The 25794-nt window shown below is 39.9% G+C and overlaps 1 protein-coding gene across 4 annotated transcripts in view; it reads right to left on the reverse strand.

Moving 5' to 3' along the window:
• phkb (phosphorylase kinase, beta) overlaps positions 1 to 25794 on the reverse strand; it is a 281176-nt gene that overhangs the window by 52158 nt on the left and 203224 nt on the right. For all 4 annotated transcript variants that reach the window (XM_063066930.1, XM_063066928.1, XM_063066929.1 and 1 more), the window contains 7 exons: positions 18265 to 18348; positions 17681 to 17785; positions 15641 to 15723; positions 15450 to 15540; positions 7833 to 7894; positions 7587 to 7749; positions 1835 to 1916 (listed from right to left, as the gene is read on the reverse strand). In XM_063066930.1, coding sequence (XP_062923000.1) covers positions 1835 to 1916; positions 7587 to 7749; positions 7833 to 7894; positions 15450 to 15540; positions 15641 to 15723; positions 17681 to 17785; positions 18265 to 18348 — 670 coding nt within the window. The remainder of the gene's footprint in view (positions 1 to 1834; positions 1917 to 7586; positions 7750 to 7832; positions 7895 to 15449; positions 15541 to 15640; positions 15724 to 17680; positions 17786 to 18264; positions 18349 to 25794) is intronic.

Raw genomic sequence — 25794 nt, forward strand, 5'->3', positions numbered from 1 at the left:
AGCACTATAAGGAGAGCGTTCATATTGCTAACTGACGATCCTTCATTACAATTGCTAATTCTGTGAACACTGTTACTCACTCCTTAAGCTGATCTATGTAGTCTATCCAGCATTTTTTGTTTGATTTCTCATTGAGTTCAATTTCACCAGTGCGACCCGAAGCCACGCCTGGTTAACTAGCATTCTGAGGTCAAGCGAGTGACTCTCTCCTCATATTTAGAATTCAGTTCTTTAGTTCATGTTTGAAACGAGGTCTGGAGCTGAACGGTCCTGAGAAAATCACACTTAGTATCAGTACGTAGGTTATAGGAGAGTAGAGACCTTGAAACTAATTTACTTATTGACAACACTTCCTACCATTTTTTTTAAGATAGGGTCTAGTATTTATGCTTCCTTTTATAGATACAATATAACTGGGCAATATTCCTTTTTTTTGTGAATGTATTGGCTTTTTTTGTGAACAGTTTGGCTAGTTCAGAACATAATTTCTTGGTGATAACAAGGATGTTTTTTTGAGTCTGTAGCTTTTGTGCATCCAGTGCTTTCAGCCATTTGTTGATGTTATGAGGAGCTTGCAACTTCAGCTAATCAGGAAACACATGAAAAGCATAAATTCATTGTTAATCCTGGAGGTCATGAATGCCTACAACAGCAGAGTATCAGAAAAATGTTCAGTTTGTGAATCATCAGGATGTATCTGATTATGGCTTCTTTGCATCTCTACTTATCCACCATTAACAGAAAAATGCTTAAAACATCTGCCTCCTATCTTATATTTTCTATTTACATCTACTAATAGCATCTCTGAAATCTCTATTTCTGACAAAGCTTTTAGTTTCCTCTCCTAACTTTCTACAATCCATTTATTTATTAATTCCTGATACCAAGTGATTCTTTTTTATTTTTAAAAGCAACACATAAATCAAAAAAAAAAGATAAAAAGGCACTTAAAATTGCTCAGGACCAGGGCTTTATATCAGGATAGGCACGATTGTGACTCAATTTAGCTTGGGAAAAAATTACAGGGAGATTTGCTCCAATATATTTAAAAGTTGAGGGTACTCTTCAAAGGGATTCTAGTCACCGGAGCAACCAGAGTGATTTCTACAGCTGTTAAGCCTTTCACCATCAGACTAAAATCTGGTGTTTTATATACATAAAGCTGAATAAAATCATAAATTTGAAAAAAATAATAAATGTATCAAATGGTCTCAATGTAACAAGGTTCTCAAAGTTTGGTAAAATAACATACCAACTAAACTACCAAGTAAATGATTGCCACTGATTTGATGTGTGCTTCTCAACACTACAGGCTAAGATAGGATATCAGCTGGAAATTGTTTTCCATGGAAGACTGCTGATATGGTGCTTCCCTATTGTAGAACTAGTTCCCTTCACAATATGCAAGGTTATTGAAACTGAAACAACATAATGAAATGCCTAAAATTTTCAACTGTTAACAAAAAATGCTGGAATTATTTTCAAATCTTGACTACTGTACTATTTTAAAAGACTGCATTGCCTCATTGTTATGACTAGACCTAAGTTTTACTTCTTGATATTGTCTGTTGCACATTATTCCTCCTGGTTTTGAACTGATCTGCTCAATGCCAGGTCTGAAGTTCTTTCCCAATAGTCTCAGACCGCTTCCACTCCAAATAAATGCTGCATCAAATAGATCAATCCCTTTCAAAGATATAATTTCTTCATGCAGTTTTAGGATTAGTATTTAGACTGTCAGTAAAATAAATTCAACAGTGTGAAACCTTGCACTGCAAACTATACAAACACATGAAATAAGTGTAATTAATATCATTATATCTGAACAACTCACCTTCTCCAGTTATGAAATTAGGTCCCTCTCGCTTCAGTAAAATACTCAAGAGCATAGCTTGGGAGGCTAGAGAGGTGGATTCCTAAATAAACAGTAAAACTTTGCTGAAACACTGCACCTCTTTGAGTAATCCAGTGATCTAAAATAATTTTAGCTTAATATTTTAAATTATCAACAGTGGAATTTACTTTCAATTCATCAATCCAAGGTCTGAGTAGAATTACATCACTATTGGTTATTAACAATAGTGATAAAAACATATTCAATAGTAATATAAACATGTTAAAATACACTTATTAGTATATTTCTTGGAAATATATATTGACAGTTCTTTTACACAGCACAAGAGAACAAATACAAACTGGTACATTTAAATAGTTCCCATTCAGATAAGCAGGGCAACACTGAGGATCACGTTTTTTGATTTCTCAAGTGCCTTCAATACCATACAGCCCCCATTGCTGGGGGAAAAGCTCCATTCAATGCAGGTTGGCACTTCCATTGTATCCTAGATAATGGACTACTTGACTGGCAGATCACAGCTTGTGCGGTTTCAGAACTGTGTCAGACATGGCTATAAGCAGCACTGGGGTCCCACAGGGGACTTCACTGGCTCTCTTCCTATTTTACCTTGTACACCTTCGACTTTAAATAAAACACTGAGTCATGTCATCTGCAGAAATTCTCTGACGACTCAGCAACAGTTGGGTGTACAAAGGGAGGACAGGAGGATGAATACAGGGCCCTGGTGGGGGACTTTGTCAAATGGTGCAAGCTGAATCATCTGCAGTTCAACATCAGTAAGACAAAGGAGATGGTGAGGGACTCTAGGAAGACTAAGCCTGCACTGACAATAGACAATAGGTGCAGGAGTAGGCCATTCAGCCCTTCGAGCCAGCACCACCATTCACTGTGATCATGGCTGATCATCCACAATCAGTATCCAGTTCCTGCCTTGTCCCCATAACCTTTGATTCCGCTTTCTTTAAGAACTCTATCCATCTCTTTCTTGAAAGCATCCACAGACTTGGCCTCCACAGCCTTCTGGGGCAGAGCATTCCATATATCCACCACTCTCTGGGTGAAAAAGTTTTTCCTCAACTCCGTTCTAAATGGCCTATCCCTTATTCTTAAACTGTGGCCTCTGGTTCTGGACTCACCCATCAGTGGGAATGTGCTTCCTGCCTCCAGCGTGTCCAATCCCTTAATAATCTTATATGTTTCAATAAGATCCTCTCGCAGCCTTCTAAATTCCAGAGTATACAAGCCCAGTCGCTCCAATCTTTCGACATATGACAGTCCCGCCATCCCGGGAATTAACCCAGTGAACCTACGCTGCACTCCCTCAATAGCAAGAATGTCTTTCCTCAAATTTGGAGGCCAAAACTGCACACAGTACTCCAGGTGTGGTCTCACCAGGGCCCTGTACAGCTGAAGAAGGACTTCTTTGTTCTTATATTCAATTCCCCTTGTTATGAAGGCCAGCATGCCATTAGCTTTCTTCACTGCCTGCTGTACTTGCATGCTTGCTTTCAGTGACTGATGTACAAGAACACCTAGATCTCATTGTACTTCCCCTTTTCCTAACTTGACTCCATTTAGATAATAATCTGCCTTCCTGTTCTTACCACCAAAGTGGATAACCTTACATTTATCCACATTAAACTGCATCTGCCCACTCACCCAGCCTGTCCAAGTCACCCCGCATTCTCATAACATCCTCTTCACATTTCACACTGCCACCCAGCTTTGTGTCATCGGCAAATTTGCTAATGTTACTTTTAATTCCCTCATCTAAATCATTAATATATATTGTAAACAGCTGTGGTCCCAGCACTGAACCCTGCGGTACCCCACTGGTCACCGCCTGCCATTCCGAAAGCTCCCTGGTACTATTGATGATGAGGATGTGGACGTGGTGAGGACCTGCAAGCACCTGGATGACAAACTTGAGTGCAGCACCAACATAGAGACTATGTACAAGAAGGGCCAGAGTCGCATCTACTTCCTGAGGAGATTGAAGTCCTTTGGAGTATGAAGGCCTATCCTTCACATGTTCTACTAGTCTGTTATTGCCAGTACAATCTTCTGTGTGGTGGTGTGCTGGGGGGATGACGTCACTCGGGGAATGACATCAACATGGGTGATACCAACAGGCTCAACAGACTGATTAGAAAGTCTGGCTCTGTTATAGGAGTTAAACTGTACACACTGGAGGCTGTGGTAGAACAAAGGACCCTAAGGAAAATCCTGGCAATTCTGAACAATATTTCTCACCCTCTGCATGCAACCTTAGTTGAACAGAGAAGCACTTTCAGTAATAGACTAAGACAACCGCGTTGCTCCAAAGAGCGCTATAGGAGGTCATTCTGACCCTTGACCATGAGGCTCGATAATGAGTTAACCTATAGCTGGGGAAGCGATGACCTCCTCCTGTTAGACTGCTTGAGGTAACTTATTTTTTATTCTTTTTTACTTCTCTTCTAATATTTGTACATCTGTGCACTTGTGATGCTACCGTGACACCGTAATTTCCTTTGGGATGAATAAAGTATCTATCTAATCCAGTCAGATACATCCTGTTAACACATTGCTAAGGTCTAACACTGATAATCTATTTATTTCATGCTGTCATTTTTTTTTTATCATTCTGTTGCTTGCTTCTGGGGGAGGTATAGTCCTGAAGCTTAATATCTAGGCCCTGAGCAGTGGCAGGACTGTGGATGATATAGAAGGGAAGTGTGCATAGGCTTGAATGTACCATACCTCTAAAAGCAGATAAGTGACAGCAAAGCATAGCAACCATCATTGCCGTTGGTTAAAATTATAATGGCTTTTCAATTTAAAAACATGAAAAATTAACAAAAATATAGGATTGTATAAATAAAATCAACTGAAAAACTACCCTTTTAAAATAATCTATGGAAAAGAGTATAGTCAACATTTCGGGCCAAAATCCTTCAGCAGTCCTCTTTTCCATTGATGCTACCTGACCTGCTGAGTTCCTCCGGCATTTTGAGTGTGTTTTGCTTGGATTTCCAGCATTTGCAAATTTTCTCTTCTTTATTTTTAAAATAATTATGGCTGAGTAGCAAAAGGCAAAGAGAGGGAGTAAAGGAGGCCTTTATACGTTCATGATCTGGATGATGGAATTTTGTGGCCAGGTTTGAGGATGATTCAAAGATAGGTGGAGGGCAGATAGCACTGAGGGAGCAGGAAGTCGGCAGAAGGATATGGACAGATTAGGAGAATGAACAAAGAAGTGGTCATGCAAGCTGGTAGAAGGAATAAAGGTGTAGACTATGTTCTAAATGGGGAGTGAATTCAAAAATTAGGGGCGCAAAGCGACTTGGGAGCCCTTGTGCAGGATTCCCTAAGGCTTAACTTGCAGTTTGAGTCAGTAGTAAGGAAGGCGAGGACAAAAATATAAAAGCAAATATGTAATGCTGAAGTTTCATAAGATATTGGTCAGACTGTATTTGGAGTATTGTAAACAGTTTTGGGCCACATACCTAAGATAGGATGTGTAACAGTGGGTCCGAAGGAGGTTTATGCGAATGATCCTGGGAATGAAAAGGTTAACATGTGAGTAATGTTTGATGGCTCTGAGCCTGTACTCACTGGAGTTTAGAAAAATGAGGAAGGGGGGGCGATCTCATTGAAACCTACTGAATATTGAAACTACTAGATACAACAGAGGTAGAAAAGATGTTTTCAACAGTGAGAGTCTAGGATCAGAGGGAAGAGCCTCAGAACAGAAGGACATCTCGCTAGAACAGAGAAGATGAGGAATTTCTTTCGCCAGAGTTTGGTGAATCTGTAGAATTCATTCTCACAGCTGTGGAGGCCAAGTCATTGGGTATTTTTAAAGCTGAGGTTCATAGTTCTTGACTAGTAAGGGTGCCAAGGTTATGAGGAGAAGGCAGGAGAATGGAGGTGAGAGGGAAGATAATTCAACAGAAGTCAAATGGCAGAAAAAACTTGATGGGTTGAATGGCCTAATTCTGCTCCTATATCTTATGGTCTTGTGGTATTTTCTGCTTTTGTTTCAGATTCCAACGCCTGCACTTTTTCTCCTTTTCAATATATGTCCTTTTACTTCTGCAGTCCCTCCACCTCTGGACATTTTACTTATAATGCTTTTCCAATCTATTTCATTTTCCTTCCAAAAGCATTATTTCCTACTGCCTCTGTCCATTAGCAATTCCTTTGGCTAATTCCTTTCCTTATTCATATATGGTGTCGAGTGTTAATGGAATCTTCATCCTCAGCAATTTTAGTTTTCATTTAAATTTTACAATCCACCAATCCACTATTTTTTGCATTCTTTGCAACCCTACCCCCTAACATCTTTGTTCATTGAAAAATGTCCTCACATGATACTCTTTGTCAGCAATAAATCACTGACAGGCACCTCAGGTCATTTCCACTTTTCCCTCTGTGTCTCCTTTGTCCTGCCTTTCTCCAAACTCTCTGAATTTTCTCAGCTCCAGCTCCCTCCCCTATGCTCTTTCCAACATCCATCTGGAAATATAGACTCAGTTGAACAATATCTGGAAATTAAAATGACAATGCCTTCATAAAAACTCAGTGGTTCACAGATTACGTTAGGTCCAGCTGATTCAATTCACATCTCCCAGCCTACAATGATCGAGAAGGTGGCTCTCAGGTACCTGATCAGTAGATTAATTTTAGGCTTATCGAGAACAGCCACTATCATCAGTAGCAACACACACACAAAGAAACTCAGCATGTCAGGCAGCAACTATGGAAAAGAATAAATAGACAACATTTCGGGCCGAGACCCTTCTTCAGGACTTATTATCAGTACTCATTTTGGCTGAAGAACATCTGCTATGCTTCAACTCCCATGTGACTCCGAGGCACAATTTTTAAACTCAGCAACTTCTGCCTCTATTCCATAACCATAATGCTGAACCTCTACCAATGTTCTTTTCACCAGTTTCTTAAATTAGAATCTGGAGAAAATATAGGTGATAAAGAATAATTCCTTATTTTCTTTGCCCCTCTTCCCCAACAAATTTCTGTGCTGCTGTCCTCATGCACATCAAACATACGTACATGTTTCTACCTACCCCTACCTCAGAAACATCCCATCACTTAGATTCACTGAAATTCTCTTTCCCCTTTTGGTCCAACTTTTGTCATCAACGACTTTAGTCTTGTACTTAGTAATATTTTCCCTAAATATATTTGCTCTGCCATCATTCACTTCCTTACAACTGTTCCAGACCTGTCTTAAAATATCCTCATCTACTCCATATTATCTCCTTTCATTGTCTGTTATCTACAAATACTTTTTTTTAACAAGATGAAAATTATATAAATGCAGCCTGTTGATGTGCATTATTTTTTGTATTTTTTGCATGGATTAAAAGATAACTAGATTAAAAAATAAATTTACCTACAAAATATACAGGCAGTTGTAAATAAGAAAAACATTAAAAAGTTTACAGATCTGGAATGACAGATGAATAATACTTTCATAACATGATAAATTAAAACATGACAACTGTTAGACAGAAAACTACCACAAGGTGATAAAAGAATTAATAATTGTTGGGACAAGTAATCAATTAAAAGAGGAGGAGGAAAAGGTGTTTTGTTTGTTTTGATATTCTATAGCAACTCAACAATTCTCAATGGCATAAAGCAGATATGTGATTGTAAGAAGACTACACTGTATATTTCAATATAAAATTTACAGTATTAATGTAACTTATTTCCTTACAGATAGTTTCTGGAGAATGTCTGATGTGGGGGAAAACATCCAATCATTCAGATTTATTTCCATATGTTCCACCAGGTCAGTACCAGCTGCTAAACTTGGCTTACGCTTCACTTTTGAATGCTTTGGGAACTCCAGCTCCTCTAGACTTACAAATTGTGGAATTCTGAAAAATAGTTTTCTTTTGTAAGTCATGCCGAGGAAAGAGAAAACAAAAGAAAATCTTTAAAAGCACTAGTTGGAACATACTCTTCCTCGTCACTTATCCGAAGGAAATCAAGCTGTTCTACCATTGCTCCGGATATTAATGTCTGCAATACAAACATAAAGAACAGTTTGCTAAATGAAAAGTAATGTAATATCAACAATCTGTTTTTATGTTGTGAACATTATGCTATCACAATCTAGTTACAATTAGCAAGGAAATTAAATCAATTCATTTATATCAAAGCTCATCAAAACAAATGCTGTAAAATGCACAATGGGATATTTCTTTATAAATTCTATTACATATAATAGGAACATTGCAGCATACAGAAAAAGGTAACAGTTTAAAATTCAATTGATGATGAAATCCTGAATAGATGTAAGATTTACAAAATATTGTCATTTCTGTATCAACTATACTCGCATGGGAGGGATGGCTACACATGTTTGGCAAAGATTTCTCATGCAATACTTCATTCACCATTATATACTAAATATTATATCACCATTTATTTATGACTAGATAATACAAGAGATTTTATCTTAAAAGATAATTTCCTGGAAGCATTTTGCCTGGAGTAACACCAGATTGTAACACTTCTAGGCTGCATGACACCATTCTGGAAAGTGTACATCAGTCACATACCTAGTGATGGCAATCGTCACGGAGCATCGTTTTGCTCTTCGGTAACAGGCGACATTAGCTGACAGCGAACTGTGGTTAAGCAGTCATAAAGCATAAGGACATTATCACACTCAACTTCATAGACTTGGCTTTCTATCAGGTCACCACAGCTGATACATGCCATACTTTACAGTTTGCCACCCATCAAAAAGGTAAGGTCATTAACGCTCTCTGCTCCAGGAAAGGACCTTTCTTTGATTTCTCTGTTAGCGAAGAAAATGAGCCTGATCCAAAATGAGGATTGCCGGACATTGCCAGCTTCTCCAAAATTCAGGAAGTGATAAACTGCTGTTTTGTGACACTCATTGACTCACAGAACTTTTCACAAATTTTTGGAGTTGTGGTCGATTATGAGAGGAATTTTATCCTGGAAGCTCCTGACTTCTTCATTCAGAATAAATCATCTTTGCCAAACAAATTCTGGGGAACGTTTTCCCTGAGGAGCGAACCTTAGGAAATGAATGATACCTTTTACGTCATTGCCTTCTGTTTCCTGCGTGTGTAGCATCAAATTTTCGTCAGTGTTGCTACAATAACTGCATGGCCTACTCAAAATAAGGTGCACTGACTGTACAGTACAGAACCTGTACAGATCAACAAAGCCTTTATACTTTATGATCATCGGCTACAAATTATGTAGCATACCCAACAGGAGAGGTACTTACTTGTGGGACTACATATAAATTACAGATCAGGAGCAGGAGGAGGTCACTCTGTCTTCTGAGCCAGGTCTGTATTTTTATTCCTGGTAACTTTTTGCTATCTTTGCCTATTCCCTTAAATCACAGCAGGTATTATACATTGAACCAACTGAAAAAAACTGCATGAGAGAAATGTCTGCAGGAAAATTTCGGTCATGTATCTTATATCATTGTATCCTTGATGCCAAAAAAATTCTTTGCAGGTGGAAACAACCAGCAAAGTCTTATAGTTAAAACTCACTATATTGTGTATTTTGGCTGAGGGGGTTCTTTAAAAGAATTATCATAACATCATATCAGCTGACTCATAGCACCTGTGGTTATAGGCACCACATATCAAGTAAGGAGTGTTGCCTCAAAGGAATAAATTACTGTCATTCAGGATCCTTTAGTATTTCAGAAGTTGTGTTAAGTAATCATTCCTGGAGGCACTACACCAGATAAATATCTGCTTTAGGGTAAAGAACCATTACAATCATTCCTAATAGGTCGATCATGACATTCCCTTAACGTAATTGTTTGAGTTAGTGCCAAGTAGAAACATAATGACCAACAACTGACCCAATTAAAGGTCCAACCTCTGCAATGAATACAGTTTTCAAACCAATTAGATGGAATACTGAGTTATGGGGAAAAAAACCTCTGGGAAATTGATCTGTACTTTTCTCATAACCAACATCCCTTCTGGGCACAACTCAGAGCCACCGAGCTCTGTATCAGACAAACCTGCGACAAGAGAAAACCTTCATCAATGCGAAGAGCTCACATTTCTAATATAGAGTCGTTGCTTTGCTTAGAGCACCAAACCATTATCACATCAGCAATTGTGTTTTTTTGTGACTCAAGCTAAGGAGAAGTCTTGATAATGAATTATCTGACTTTGGACCCCATGTATCAATGTAATAAATTGCTGTTATAACATTTTTAAAGGGGTCTGTTTCTGACAAGTAAGATTATTTGCTATCAGTTTATCCACAGTCTGATTAACTTGCTGCAGTTCATCATGGAACAATAACCATAATGGCTAAGTTATGGGGCTCCTCTGTGTCATCCTTGTACATCTGTGGGATGACTGGGTACATCTAAAGAAGAAATATTACCTTACTCTACTTACATATTTCAGAATCAGTGGAAGCTTTGCTAAGCATTAATCTAATCAGTGTTATGAGTTTATGCAATCAAGAAGCAATCATGACCAATAGAATGGCCTCATTTCCCTGGGTGCTCTGAATAATTATTGCATAACTCCATTCAATACTGCAACAGAGGTCACTCAGTTATGAGAAAAGGAACAGTCCATTGGCAGAGACGCCTGAACAATTTAAGAATATCATTTATCCTCTCTAATCTCTCGCTGACCTCAAACATCTAAATGAACAATAAATTTTAAAAAATAACAATGGGAAAGCAGTTAATTCTTCATTCAGTATTCTGCAAACCCTTCAACATAAACATTTTGGTTCCAGTGACCACAATTCTATTAGTTTTAAAATGGTAATGGAAAGTGATAGAACAGGACCACAGGTTAAAGTCCTGAATTGCAGTAGGAATAACATTAGGCAGGATCTAGCTAGGGTCAACTGGGTGACTCTATTGAAAGGCAAAGTAACAGATAGCAAGTGAGAGGATTTTAAAAGGGTCATCTCAAGAGTATAGGGGAAGCATGTTCCAATTAGGATGAAGGGTAGACATACCAAGTTAAGGAACACTGGCTGACAAGAGATATCAAAGCTCTACTCGGAAAAAAGAACAAAGTATAAGATGATGAGAGGCATTGATCGTGTGGATATTCAGAGGCTTTTTCCCAGGGCTGAAATGGCTAACACGAGAGGGCACAGTTTTAAGGTGCTTGGAAGTAGGTACAGAGGAGATGTCAGGGGTAAGTATTTTACACTGAGAGTTGTGAGTGCATGGAATGGGCTGCTGGCGACGGTGATGGAGGCGGATACGATAGGTACATGGAGCTCAGGAAATGGGTGCACAAATAGGCAGGGTGGCATTTAGGACACTGGGCTTCATCAGTCAAGGCATTGGATTTAGGAAAAGGAACATTATGTTGCAGTTATACAAGTCACTGGTGAGATTGCACTTGGGGTATTGTGTACAGTTTTGACCACCCTGTTATAAGAAAGACATTGTCAAATTGAAGAGATTTACAAGGATGCTACCAGGATTAGAGGGCATGAATGAAAGGCAGCAGTTGGCCACGCTGGATCTGTATCCCTTGGAGCAGCAGTCTCCAACCACCGGGCCGTGGACCGGAACCGGGCCGCAAAGCATGCGCTACCGGGCTGCGAGGAAACGATATGATTTGGCGATAGGAGTCAGCTGCACCTTTCCTCATTCCCTGTCACGGCCACTGATTAGCCATTACACATGCGAGGTCAATACCCGCGCGTCATCCATGTCAGCACGGAAAGAAGATCAACTCCTCGAGCTTGCAAATGACGGCGGGCTGAAAAGTACGTTTGACATAACATCTCTGCCGGCATTCTGGATCTCAAAGTCAAGGCTAAATATCCTGAGATAGCCACGAAAGCACTGAAAACGTTGCTTCCATTTCCAACATATCTCTGCAATGAATGCAACAAAAACCAAATTGCAGAATAGACTGGACATAAGGAACCTCCTTCGAGTATCGCTGTCTCCCATCACCCCTCGATGGGACCATCTTCCCTTGATGGGACCATTTTGTTGCAGGGAAACAAGCATTCAGCCCAGGGCTCCCACTGATTCAGCGATATTGGTGTGTTGCAATGATTTTATATGTTCATACGGGGAAAATATGTGCTGTGTGTTTAATATCCAAATGTTACTTAAAATGTTATGATGCTATTGACTTACTAATATAACCATATAACAATTACAGCACGGAAATAGGCGATCTCGGCCCTTCTAGTCCGTGCCGAAAGCTACTCTCACCCACTCCCACTGACCTGCACTCAGCCCATAACCATCCATTCCTTTCCTGTCCATACACCTATCCAATTTTTCTTTAAACAACATCGAACCTGCCTCTACCACTTCTACTGGAAGTTCGTTCAACACTTATTTCAAGCGCCCCTGTCCGTCCCTGATAATTGACTTACCGCTATATTCATGCGAGGAAAATATGCGCTGTGTTTTTAATATTAAATTCGTTAGTTAAACCCTTTTAGAAACGAAATTAAGTGTATTAGCCACTTCTCACCTGTATTCCGGTCGTGATTAACACCATCCCCCACCCCCGTACAGAATCGCCAAAAACGATTTGTAGAAAAAAATCGGCACGTACACGCATGCCCAAATCATGCATGCGCAGTGGTGCCCGCACAAGGCTTCATGGTCATTGTAGTCTCGCGGTGTAAACAACGTATTTGGCTCTACTCTTGTCCGTTGGCAACCCTACCACCCCACCCCCCGGTCAGCCGGTCCGCAAGAATATTGTCAATATGAAACCGGTCCGCAGTGCAAAAAAGGTTGGGGACCTCTGCCTTGGAGCATAGCAGAATGAGAGGTGACTTCAAAGAAACTTTTAAAATCATGAAGTGTATTGATAAGGTGGAGGGTCATAACCTTTTCCATAGGGTGGAGGGCATAGATACAAGATAAGAAGATAGAAGGTTAAAAGAGGTGTGACAGATAACTTCTTTACACAGAGGGCAGTAAGTACATGGAATGCACTGCCAGAGGCAGGTGCAGTTGTAATACTTAAGAGGCATTTGGATAAGAACAAGGAGCTTGGAGGGTTATGAGCTAAATGCAGGGGCTAGCAGGGAGGATGCAGTTGCTGCATGCACCATTTGGCCAAAGAGCCTGTTTCCAGGCTGTATTGTTGAAACAAGAAGATAATTAATCTCCTTGTCACAATGAATAATACCACCTCTACCCTTTTTCTAGTTATCCAGGTCAAACATCCCCAAAATAATCTTCCCATTGCTATAGCAATTTTGCATACTTTTCTGATTTATTTCCTATTTCCTCTCAGTTTATCTTGTTCAAAAGTCACATTTTCTGCCCCTTTTTAATCCTATAACTTACTTCCACTACAACACTATTGAGCAAGTGAAATCAAAACTTGAAGAATTTGCAAATCTGAAATTTAAAAAATGGTGAAAACACCTAGGTCAGGCAAGAGAGAAAGAAACAGAATTAATGTTGCAGATCAGACACAAATAGTTCAGATGAACGATCTCCAACCTGAAATATTAAGTTGTTTCTCTCTCCATGCTGAAAGATTCCAGCATTTTCATTTCAAACTACTGACCAATTTCTTTCCTGTCACCATGTTAGCTGATACTATTATTGACCCTAATGAGATCCATCCTCCTCCCCATTAGGTTGGTCATCATCAACAGTCCTCAGCAAACCAAATCTTGAGCTCTACTGTCTTTGTTAATTGCAAGACCGATCTCCTGTTTCTCTGCAGAGTACGTGTGTACATCACAGCTTCCAAAATACATCTTATTCACTCTCACAACTCCATGTATGAACCTTTAGATGTAGTTTTCACCCATACCAAAGGCTGTGATGCTGATAAACTATCTTTCCCCATACTTCTCAACTTGCCTGAAGCTTTTTGCGCCCCATCCTTGCCAGCTTCTATTATCTTAAACAGTTGCAGTCAGAGTATCATTTACATTACCTTCTTTTCCTGCCATTGTGTCATTATTTATGGGTTCTTCCAGGGATTTATCTTTGGGCTTCCCTCAATTCTCATCTGTTAGAAACTGAACCTTGTCATTTGTTCCCTTTTTGTCACTGAGGTGAGTTTCAACGACACTGACTGTATCAGTGGGTTCAATTATTTTGGTGTGCTAATCATTTCCATCATTTTCTAATTCCAACTCTCCTCTGGTCTTATTTCATCAGCGCTGTAACCATGGCATACATCACTATCCCAATTTTCCCCAGGCTATGTTCCTATGTTACTCTCCAATAAAACTGCACTCATTCAAAACCTTGCAGCCCATTCCCTAATTTACATAAAGTCTCACTCATTGTGCTTGCTAGCCAACACTTGCTCTTGATCCAACAAAAGCGAAGCTTTGCTTTCAAGTTCTTCAAGGTCATGCTCCCTCCCCTCCCCCCATTTTGATAACCTCCTCAAGTCATAGAAACCATTGAGATACCTTTTCACTTCCAGTTCTGCCTTCTTGATTTCATTCTTTCTCCCTGTGTCTAGGCTCTGGAATATTCTCTCTAAACATCTCTCCCTTACTACTTCCAGTTAAGTGGTCTGCCCTGGAATTCTATTCCCAAACTGCGCTGTGGAGGTACTTCATAAAAATGACTTACGCAGTTCAAGAAGTCTGCTCACCACTATTTTCATAGGTGATGAAGGATGGGCAATAAATACTGCCCTTCCCTGTGATACGCTGATCCAAAAAGATGAATAAACAATTGTGAAAATCTGTCATTTTGATCAAGACTTTCAGTTATCTGTCCTAATATGTCCTTACATGATCTGAAGTTAGTAAGTACCTTTGGACATACAAAAGACACAAAAAAATGTATGTTATTGTTATACACAACTGGATGGGCCATTTTTTTTTCTAGGCTCCGCATTTTCTACATCCCTATTTATTCAATGAGGTAGTAAAACAAATCATCTGACCCAACTAGCATAGAAGTAAAAGCTGATTATCTAGAAAATTTCCCATGCTTGGCAATATTTTAGATTCAGGGAGCAAGCAGAAGTACAGAATTTCCCAAGAGGAAAATAAAACAAAATTGTGATACATATGTTCTTTTTTTCATAGTAATATAGGAAACTATTCCGTTAGGACAAATCATTATATTTTTATTTGGATGTTTTCACTTAAAGCACTTACAGCTACAATATCATGAAACAGAAAAAAAGATCTATGTAGCAAATTGAATCACTTCGCATTGCCTGGAAACTGCCTACATACTTAGTTGTAATGTTGGAGACACAGAAGTCAACTTGTGTGCAGAAAATTGCCAAAAGGAAAATAACATTGATTGCAGTATAAATACTAGCCAGGACATAAATATATTTGCTCAATAAAATGTATATAATTTAACAAATCTCAAAATATATTAACAAATTAATTGTGTTTAAGGACCAATAAAGTAATTAAGTCAACTAGATTCCATGATATGTTTCTGAAATGTATTGTTTTTATACCATTTGGATAAACATAAAGTGGGCAGATGTTTTGGTTCAACTATTAATTATTCATTATATGTACATTACCAATAGCCATAGATTTTATTCATGATGATTTAATATACAATACATACAAAGTTTAGATTTTGATCCTAACATACCTGAAGTCTATCAACATGAACTTTTACTCCTCCAACATTGCCATTTTTAAAAGCTGCCAACATATCCAAAATGGGATTGAGTCGACTCCCCCTAAATGAGAAAAGTTTTCAACTAATTTAGATTTCCGAATATCAAATTAATAGACATAAAGGAATGTGACAAAAGTAATCCTAACTGAAGAGCTTCTTACTTTATGTTATCTTCACGGATCAGCACAAGGAATAGAGGACGCCGATTCATTTTCCAATACTGCTTAATAAACAGTAGTAAATTCTGGAGATCAAATTGATAAATATTACAAGGATTAGGTACATTGCAAGGAATACCAATGTATATACATACAATTATTTATTTGTTCTTTAGAGATTAGAACAGCTTAGAACAAGCCTTCCAGCTCAATGAGCCATGCTATCCAGCAAAGCACCTATTCTAACTTTTGCCTAATCACAGGAAAGTTTACGATGACCAATTAACTGGTCTTTGAACTGTGGGAGGGAGCAGGAGCACCTGGGGAAACCCATGCCATCATGGGGAGAACGTAGAAACTCCTTATAGAATACACCAAAATTGAGCTCTGAACTCAGACACAATGAGCTGTAATAGCGTCATGCTAACCGCTTTGCCACCACAGTACCCCCAACTATTTATGAATAGTGAGCATCATATGACCTATGTGATCTGATCACACTGTGGAACTTTTGTACATGCAAAACTGTATTATACAACTATCTCAAATCTCATCACAGAATCATGGAGCTAGACAGCACAGAAACGTGACCTTTGGCCCAACTGACCTAACTGTTGACCTGAGCTAGTCCTATTTGCCTGGTTTTGGCCGGCATCCCTCAAAAACATTTCCATCCGTGTACCAGTCTAAATGTATCATACCCATCTCTACAGCTTCCTCTGACAGCTGATTCCAAATACCCACCTCACTCCTTGCGAAAAAGTTGCCCTCAGGTCCCTTTTACATCTTTCTCCTCTCATCTTAAACCTATACTCTCTAGTTTTACACTCTTCTTCCATAGGGGTTGGCAGGAACTATAAACATGCACCTTAGCTCTGCTTCTCATAATGTTATATATCTTTTATAAAACAGCAAAAACACAACATAACTAAATGTCTATGGAATACCCAATCTACAGAAATCATAAAACTCTAGAAACTACAGGCTATCAACTAAAGTGATTAATTAAATCAAACTGATCATTTTATTTTCTTCAATAGTCTCATGTGCAATCTTATCTTCTTCCCTAATCTAAGTAAATATCATTGGAGGTAATGTTTGTAACATAATAAATTATTAGAGTGTTACATACAATGTTTGAAATATAATAAATTAGTTGTATTTATATGTTCCCTATACCTTTGGCCATGAATTTTATTGGCTATGTAAGAAACCTAAAAACCTTACTGAATCTTGCTGATTTTCAAACCACTCATGCTGAAAGTCCTCAAATTACTACCTATAGACATCACGAGGATGAATGAAACCAAATTTATTTACTATATTTCTAGATTAAACTGGCTGTCAAGCACCTGGGCTATTGTGAATTTTACCCATTTTGAGAAATACACAAAATATTAAAAGTTAAAATATAATAAAAGTTTTCAATCTAAAACACAAATTTACCAGACAACACTTCAAACAATGATCACATTTTAACTAACTCTATCAATTCTACAAATGTAAAATTACTCCCAAAAATTGTCATGATTATTGTTAAACCAAAGCAGTCCATAATTACAACTTGATGAATCACCATAAGTATAAATTGAGAACTGGTTCACAGAGAAAATATACAAGGTGGAGTAATACAAGGTATTATTAATAAACTGACTTTCTTTGCAGCGTAGTTTCATAATTTTGTCTACACCTACAATATAAATTATTGCTGACTTCACACAACTTCCACCAGGAATTTGCTTTCTTGACTTTAATTTAGGTATGACTTAATTTCAATGTCATTGCTACATTTTATGAGCACTCAAAGCCCAGAAAAATAACACACTCAATCTTGATGTCATTGACATTTGTTATTTTCCCCTGGAAGTTAAGCCATTAAACTAATTGATGCAGGATTAAGTACAAATGAACACCATTTGTTTTATTATCCTCATCAGCTGTTTGCATATTGATACATTTGTTGTTTGCACTTTAGGTGAAGCAAACTTTAAGGTGTTTATCCTTGATCTGCAGTTCAGATATCTACAGAGCTTAACACAATACCTTAATGTCATCTATCAGCAGCATAACATCTTGAGCCATGTAAAAGTCACTCAAATCAAAAACAATGGGATAACACACAATCGTTTTTCCCAGAATTCTATAAAGCTGTGGATAAAACAGAATTTAAATGTTATTTGTATTTCAGAACATAGATGAATGAGAAAAATACAGCAAATTTAATACATTTTTGGCATTTGTGTTATATGAATGCTTTCTATGAATGGATTAGTGTTGGATCATAAATCTCAGTGAATATATTAACCATGATGAGTGATTGTTATAAGCTGATACCATACTTTGAAAATTAACATACCATTAAAATTTATTTGAAATTAAGATTGCATTTTAAAATTTATCAAAACATAAGAAATACAATTAATTCACTTACATCATGAAATCTCATCATTAATATTGTTAAGTAATGGATTCTACTACAAAAGTAAATCAAAATATATTCATTTTAACTAAGCTATTTTTCATATCTACCCCTGTCAACTAATTACATTAAAATACACTAAAGTACATTTCATTTTCTGTGATCAATCACTACCTGAACTAGCAAGGAAAATAATTGGATTACTGACCTTTGATGTTCCAATGCATCCAATGGGTCTGTTTGGTCTTCCAGACAATTTAAGTTTTTTATTAACACCCAGATGGAGATAGGCCTGCAAGTACAGTAATGAAGAAATAATATTTTTCTCAAAATATCTTGTACAAAAGTAACAAACGAAAAAATTGTTGAACAACTCCATTTAAAAATTTCGAATCTATTATGTGCAATTCATAGCATTAAAATAAGCAGTCATTATAATTTTAAACTGTGCATAATCAAAATTGAAAATCTAATCATTATATTCATAATAATACACAAAGCCAAAATATACATAATGCTTCATAAGCGACATATAAGTAAGCTAGAATGCACATTATTGTCTGGCAACATTTTAAATATTTATTGTGGTTCCACATAATCTTTCCCTTCCATTTCCGACTGTTCTTAATTTTATTAGGCATTGATAATATTCATTACATTAGTAGTAGTAGTTCATTCATTGTGCAGTGATGATAACCACTCTAGTCATCCGTGATTTGTAGGGGCAGGACTGGTCTGTCGGTACGCAGATAACTGGAGAGTCTAATCCACGCTCAAAATGTTCTTTGGCAGTGTGGACCAAAGATGGCAGCCACGTTGGGTTGGGGGGTTGCTAGCTCAGGCTTTCATGGCCAGCCAACATCTCTCCATTGCAATTGACTTTACAGTCTTGTGTGTCACTGCATCCTCGTGGAGGGAGGACTGCTACTCAACCTGATCATGGGCGTTATATTCCTATTAGTCTGGGTTGATGCCAAAGGCTCTTAGTGAAGTTTTCATCGTGTCTTTATAGCATTTCATTTCGCATTCCCGGGAACACTTCCCTTTCTGTAGTTCGCCATTAAGCAGTTTCTTAGGGAGCCGAAGGTCTGGCATATGAGCTACATAGCCTGTGCAGCGTAACTGGGACTACATCAGGATAGTGTGGATACTGGGCAGGCCCACCTTGGTAAGCACCTCAGGGTCAGGGATTCTGTCGTGCCATTTAATGCTGAGGAACATTCTGAGGCACTGAATGGTTATGGTTCAGTTTTCTGGCATGCTGTTGCTACATTGTCCATGTTTCACAGGAGTAAAGCAGAGAGGGAAATACTATGGCCCTATACATCTTCAGCTTTGTCACCAGACTTTTGCTTCTTCTATTTCAGATGTTGGTATAAAGCCTACCGAAGGTTGCACTTGCTTTGGCGATCCTGGCATTCAACACCATAGACTATGTTCTGGTACAGTATGCTGCCAAGAAATGTGAACCTGTTCAGTGGGTTTAGTCTTTGACCGTTGATTGTGATGTTTGGCTCAATGTATGAATCCCTGGAAATGGCTGATGCATTACTTCAGTCTTCTTGGTGTTGATGGAAAGTTCAAAGTTAGTACACACATCAGAAAACTTGTTGACACAATGCTACATAACTTCTTTTGAACTAGCATTGAGAGCATAGTCTACAGCAAAAAAGAAGTCTCTAATGATGTGTCTCATAATCTTAATCTTTTCTTGGAGCCTCCTGAGGTGGAACAGCTTCTTATCAGCGCAGAGTCTGATGCCGATGCCTACGTCACATCTCTAAAGGCATCAGTTAATATGGCAGAAAACACCAGGGCGAATGGTGCTGGCACCAAGACGGTCTTCCAGAACGTCAACAAAAGACTGTTTTGTGTTCCTGCTTTTCATCTTGGAGATGTACAGCTGTCTTGGGGTTTTCTTTCCATGTGGGCACCACTTGGGCTGGATATGACTGCTCAGTTTAGAAACAATGAGATGGAGGTCTGTCCAGTAGCCAGCACTACACATAGATTTTGTCACTCTTCCATCCTGCCTATCTCTCTTCCTGACGATGACGTCGTCAATTAGATGCCAGTACTGACAGTGAGGATGCATCCACAAAGTTCTGTTATGGGTGGAAAGGCGGAAGATGGTGTTGGTGGAGTAGTAGAAGACCGTTGCTGTTGCCGTGGCCAGTGCCATACTTCTCAAAGACCCAATCTCAGGAGATGTTGTCAGAGCCTACTCTTGCACTGAAGTCACCAGGAATGGCAACTGTCCGCTTTAGGAGCAGTGACAATAATTGAGTGCAGTTCTTCATAGAACTTATCCTTAACATCACCTGTGTTTGCCATGATTGGGGCATAAGTGCTGTCAATGGTGCCATGCTGCCTATCATGCGATGGAAGGAACTTCATAGTCATGAGCCAGTCATTCATGCCCATTGAAGGTCCAGCAAGCTTGTCAGCAATCTCCATTTTCACTGCAAATCCAACCCCAGCCTTACGCTGGTCTTGGTTTTCTCTTCCAATACCCCTCAGAACAGTTACTACCCTCAATGATCAAGCTCTTGAATAAAAGGGGATAACTACACTCAACTTCACGTGCCCCATTACTTAAATGTTCCCACAACCAATGATCTCACTTTCAAGGACTCTTTACTTCATTATCCCTTGTTCTTGTTATTTACTGTTATTTACTTATATTCGTACTATCACATTTTCTCGATTTCTGCACTCTGGTCGATCTTTCATTAATCCTGTTATTGGTACTATTCTGTAGATTTTCTGAGTATGCCTAAAGAAAATGAATCTCAGGGTTGTATATGGTGAAATACATGTACTTATACCTATCAATCTCTGCCTTAAGTACACCCAACGACCTGGCCTCCACAGCTGCATGTGGCAACAAATTCCACAAATTCATCACCCTTTGGCAAAAGAAATTTCTTCGCATCTCTGTTTTGAAAGGGTGCCCCTCTATCCTGAGGCTGTGCCCCCTTGTCCTAGACTCTCCCACCATGGGAAACACCCTTTCCACATCTACTCTAACCTTTCAACATTTCAAAGGTTTCATTGAGAACCCCCCCATCCTTCTGAATTCCAGTGAGTACAGACCCACAGCCATCAAAGGTTCTTCGTATGATAACCCTTTCATTCCTGGAATCATCCTTGTGAACCTCTTCTGGACCCTCTCCAATGCCAGCACATCTTTTCTAAGATGAGGCGCCCAAAACTGTTCACAGTACTCAAGGTGAGGCCTCAGCAGTGTCTTATAAAGCCTCAGCATCACATCCTTGCTCTTGTATTCTAGACCTCTTGAACTGAACGCTAACATGGCATTTGCCTTCCTCACCACGACTCAACCTGAAAGTTAACCTTCAGGGTGTTCTGCACAAGGACTCCCAAGTCCATCTGCATCTCAGATTCCTGGATTTTCTCCTTGTTTAGAAAATAGTCCGCACATTTGTTTCTACTACTAAAGTACATGACCATGCGTTTTCCAACATCGCATTTCATTTACCACTTTCTTGCCCATTCTCATAATCTGTCTTAAGTCCTTCTGTAGCCTACTTGTTTCCTCAACACTACCTGCTCCTCCACTAATCTTCATATCATCTGCAAACTTGGCAACAAGGCCATCTATTCCATCACCTAAATAATTTATAAACAGCATTAAAAAAAAGTGGTCCTAACACTGACCCCTGCGGAACACCACTAGTCACTGACAGCCAACCAGAAAAGGATCCTTTTATTCCCACTTGCTGCTTCCTACCTATCAGCCAATGCTCTATCCATGTTAGTAACTTTCCTGTAATAGCATGGGTTTTTAACTTGGTAAGTAGCCTCATGTGTGGCACCTTGTTAAACGCCTTCTGAAAGTCCAAATATGCAACATCCACTGCATCTCCTTTATCTATCCTATTTATAATCTCAAAGAATTCTGATAGGTTAGTCAGGCAGGATTTTCCCTGAAGGAAACCATGCTGACTTTGTACTATCTTGTCCTATGTCACCAAGTACTCCATAACCTTATCCTTAACAATTAACTCTAACATCTTCCCAACCACTGAGGTCAGGCTAACTGGTCTATAACTTCCTTCCTCTTGCCTTCCTCCTTTCTTAAAGGGTGGAGTAACACTTGCAATTTTCCAGTCCTTTGGCACCATGCCAGAGTCCAATGATTTTTGAAAGATTATCTCTAACGCTACCACAATCTCTAACACTACCTCTTTCAGAACCCTAGGGTATAGTTCCTCTGGTCTGGGTGACTTATATACCTTTTGGTCTTTCAGCTTTTTGAGCACTTTCTCTCTTGTAACAGTAAGTGCACCCACTTCTCTTCCTTCACACACTAAAATATCAGGCATATTGCTAGTGTCTTCCACAGTGAAGACTGATGCAAAATACTCATTTAGTTCATAAGCCATCTCCTTGTCCCTCATTATTATTTCTCCTGCCTCATTTTCTAGCAGTCCTATATACACTCTCATTTCCTTTTTATTTTTAACATAATTGAAAAAACTTTTACTATCCACTTTGATATTATTTGCTAGTTTGCTTTCACATTTCATCTTGTCCCTTCTCATAATTTTTTAAGTTGCTCTCTTAGTCGATGAGCCAGGACCCCAAATTTGGGCCACCGGTACCATCAGGGGGGAATAATTCTTATAGTGATTTTGGCAAGGTATACACCCCTAGTGCTAGAAAATATGTGATAGCGTTTCAGCAGTGGTAGCTTTCTGTGAGGGGGACTGGGAGTTGCATCTCCATGCTATAAGAACCATGATCCCATGGTGCTTTGCCAATGATAAGATGAATTATGCCAGGTACCTGTCCCCTTACTTTGCTCAGATGATGAACCTCCCAGAGAAGAATCCTTCTGTGTATGAGGCCTTCGAGACAGGCCAATTCTCAGTGCAGCTGTCAAGTAACAACCCCTTTGGGCAGATTCCTGTGGACCAGGCCATTGAAGCCACAGTGAACAAAGACACACGGACTCCTGGAGGCACATCACAGTTCAGCATGAATGCTGGAGCTATCAAGCATTACGGCATAACAGCTGAGCACCACAGTACATTCCTGGGACAGTTAAGGGAGATGGTGCAAGGCAACAAATCAGAGCTTTGTCATGCGGAGCTACAGCAGCCAAGAATCCAGAAAGATGAGGAAGCAGTTTTAGCAGTGGTTACCCTCATACATGAATGAATCAACCCATTTGCAGAGAAGCAGGACCTCATTAGCATCTCTACGGCAAAGGCAGTCCCCAAGGACATTGCCTCCGACCTGATGAAGGCATATGAGACTGGTGAGCAATGCTACGCAACCTTCAGGGATGAGAGACTAGAGGAAGACCCACCAGCAAAGAAATTCCATGACCCAAAGAAAACCAACAAGCTGAAAACATTCAGTGATATGTGTAAGAAGGGAGAAGTGAAATCAAATGGGAAGGCGATGATCTTGAAAGCAGACAGGTCTTTGTTTCGGCAACACACACACATTGCTGTTGGAATGCAGGAGGCCAGACAGTATCCATAGGAAGAAGCACAAATGACGTTTCAGGCCGAGACCCTTCAGCAGTACTAACTGAAACGGTTGGGTCTCGCCAATATAAAGAAGGCCGCATCGGGAGCACCGGACACAGTATATCACCCCAGCTGACTCACAGGTGAAGTGTCGCCTCACCTAGAAGGACTGTCTGGGGCCCTGAATAGTGGTAAGGGAGGAAGTATAAGGGCATGTGTAGCACTTGTTCCACTTACAAAGATAAGTGCTGGGAGGGAGATCGGTGGGAAGGGATGGGGGGGATGAATGGACAAGGGAGTCACATAGGGAGCGATCCCTGCGGAAAGCAGAAAGGGGGGGGGAGGGAAAGATGTGCTTGGTGGTGGGGTCCCATGAGGTGACGGAAGTTACAGAGAATTATATGTTGGACCTGGAGGCTGGTGGGGTAGTAGGTGAGGACTAGGGGAACCCTATTCCTAGTGGGGTGGCGGGAGGATGGGTTGAAAGCAGGTGTGCGTGAAATGGGAGAGACGTGTTTGAGAGCAGGCCTTCTATATATTGGTATATACTGCATCCGGTGGTCCCAGTGCGGCCTTCTATATATTGGTGATATGCTGCGTCTGGTGCTCCAGGTGCGGCCTTCTATATATTGGTGAGACCCGACGCAAACTGGGAGACCGTTTCACTGAACACCTACGCTCTGTCCGCCAGAGAAAGCAGGATCTCCCAGTGGCCACACATTTTAATTCCACGTCCCATTCCTATTCTGATATGTCTATCCATGGCCTCCTCTACTGTCAAGATGAAGCCACACTCAGGTTGGAAGAACAACACCTTATATTTTGTCTGGGTAGCCTTCAACCTGGTGGCATGAACATTGACTTCTCTAACTTCCATTAATGCCCCTCCTCCCGTTCTCACCCCATCCCTTCTTTCTTTCTTTCTTTCTTTATTAATTATTTTCCCCCTTTTTTTCTCTCTCTGTCCCTCTCACAATTACTCCTTACCTGCTCTCCATCTTCCTCTGGTGCTCCCCTCTCCCTTTCTTTCTCCCTAGGCTTCCCGTCCCATGATCCTCTCCCTTCTCCAGCCTTGTATCCCTTTTGCCAATTAACTTTCCAGCTCTTAGCTCTATCCCTCCCCCTCCTACTTTCAAATCTCTTACTATCTCTTCTTTCAGTTAGTCCTGACGAAGGGTCTCGGCCTGAAAGATCGACTGTGCTTCTTCCTATAGATGCTGTCTGGCCTGCTGCATTCCACCAGCATTGTGTGCGTGTTGCTTGAATTTCCAGCATCTGCAGATTTCCTCGTGTTTAGGTCTTTATTTGGACGCATCATAGTGATGGCACAAGGGCGCAGTCTATGTATGGAAGGTATCCTTTCTCATCCCCTTGGACCATTGCCCTGGGCCCTGTCCACACCGGAAGGATTGCTGAGAAAGACAAATAGAGCTACTTTAGCCACAACCTTGCAGAAAAATGTAGCAGTAGAAGAGCAACTCCCAGGAAACTCTGCTTCAGTGGTTGATGGAACGAACTTGGTCCAAAGAGTGAAAGGTGATCAAGTTACTTTCAGAGATGTTGCCACAACAATTCTGGGTATGGCTCTGAGGGAAGGCAGTCAGAGTAGCAGAAGAGATGTTGTGTTCGACACATACAAGGAGAACTCTATGACGAATAGTGCAAGATCTCTACAGGGTGAAGAGACTGGTCATGAGTTGCAAGGTATCACAGGCAGACAGATGGTGAGGCAGTGGAGGAGCTTCCTGACCAAAGTCAGTAACAAAAGTAGTCTCATTAGCTTCATAGCCCATGAATGGAGGAAGGCGGAGTACAGAGCAAAGCTACAGGAGAAGATTCTGTATGCAACTATGAATGACAAATGTTACAGAATCACATCTCAAGACAGTGAGGAGGTGTCAGCTCTTCAGTGTCAACAAGAAGAAGCATATGGCCACCTACTTCTCCATGCTGCCCATGCTACAAGAGAGGGATATGAATCTGTAGTGATCTGCTCAGAAAACACAGATGTCTTTATCATGTCTTTAGCATTTTGTGACAAGATTAAGGCCCCATTGTTCCAGAAGTGTGGCACTAGAACCCATACAAGGCTTGTAGACATCAGGAAGGTTGCTGCCACTGTTGGCATAGAGGTTTGTAGGGCTCTCATTGGGTTGCACACATATACAGGATGTGACGCTGTAAGCGCTTTTGCAGGCAAAGGGAAGACAAGCACCCTAAAATTTCTGACCAGC

Source organism: Mobula hypostoma, chromosome 14, assembly GCF_963921235.1.
Source record: "Mobula hypostoma chromosome 14, sMobHyp1.1, whole genome shotgun sequence".
Classification (NCBI taxonomy): domain Eukaryota; kingdom Metazoa; phylum Chordata; class Chondrichthyes; order Myliobatiformes; family Myliobatidae; genus Mobula; species Mobula hypostoma.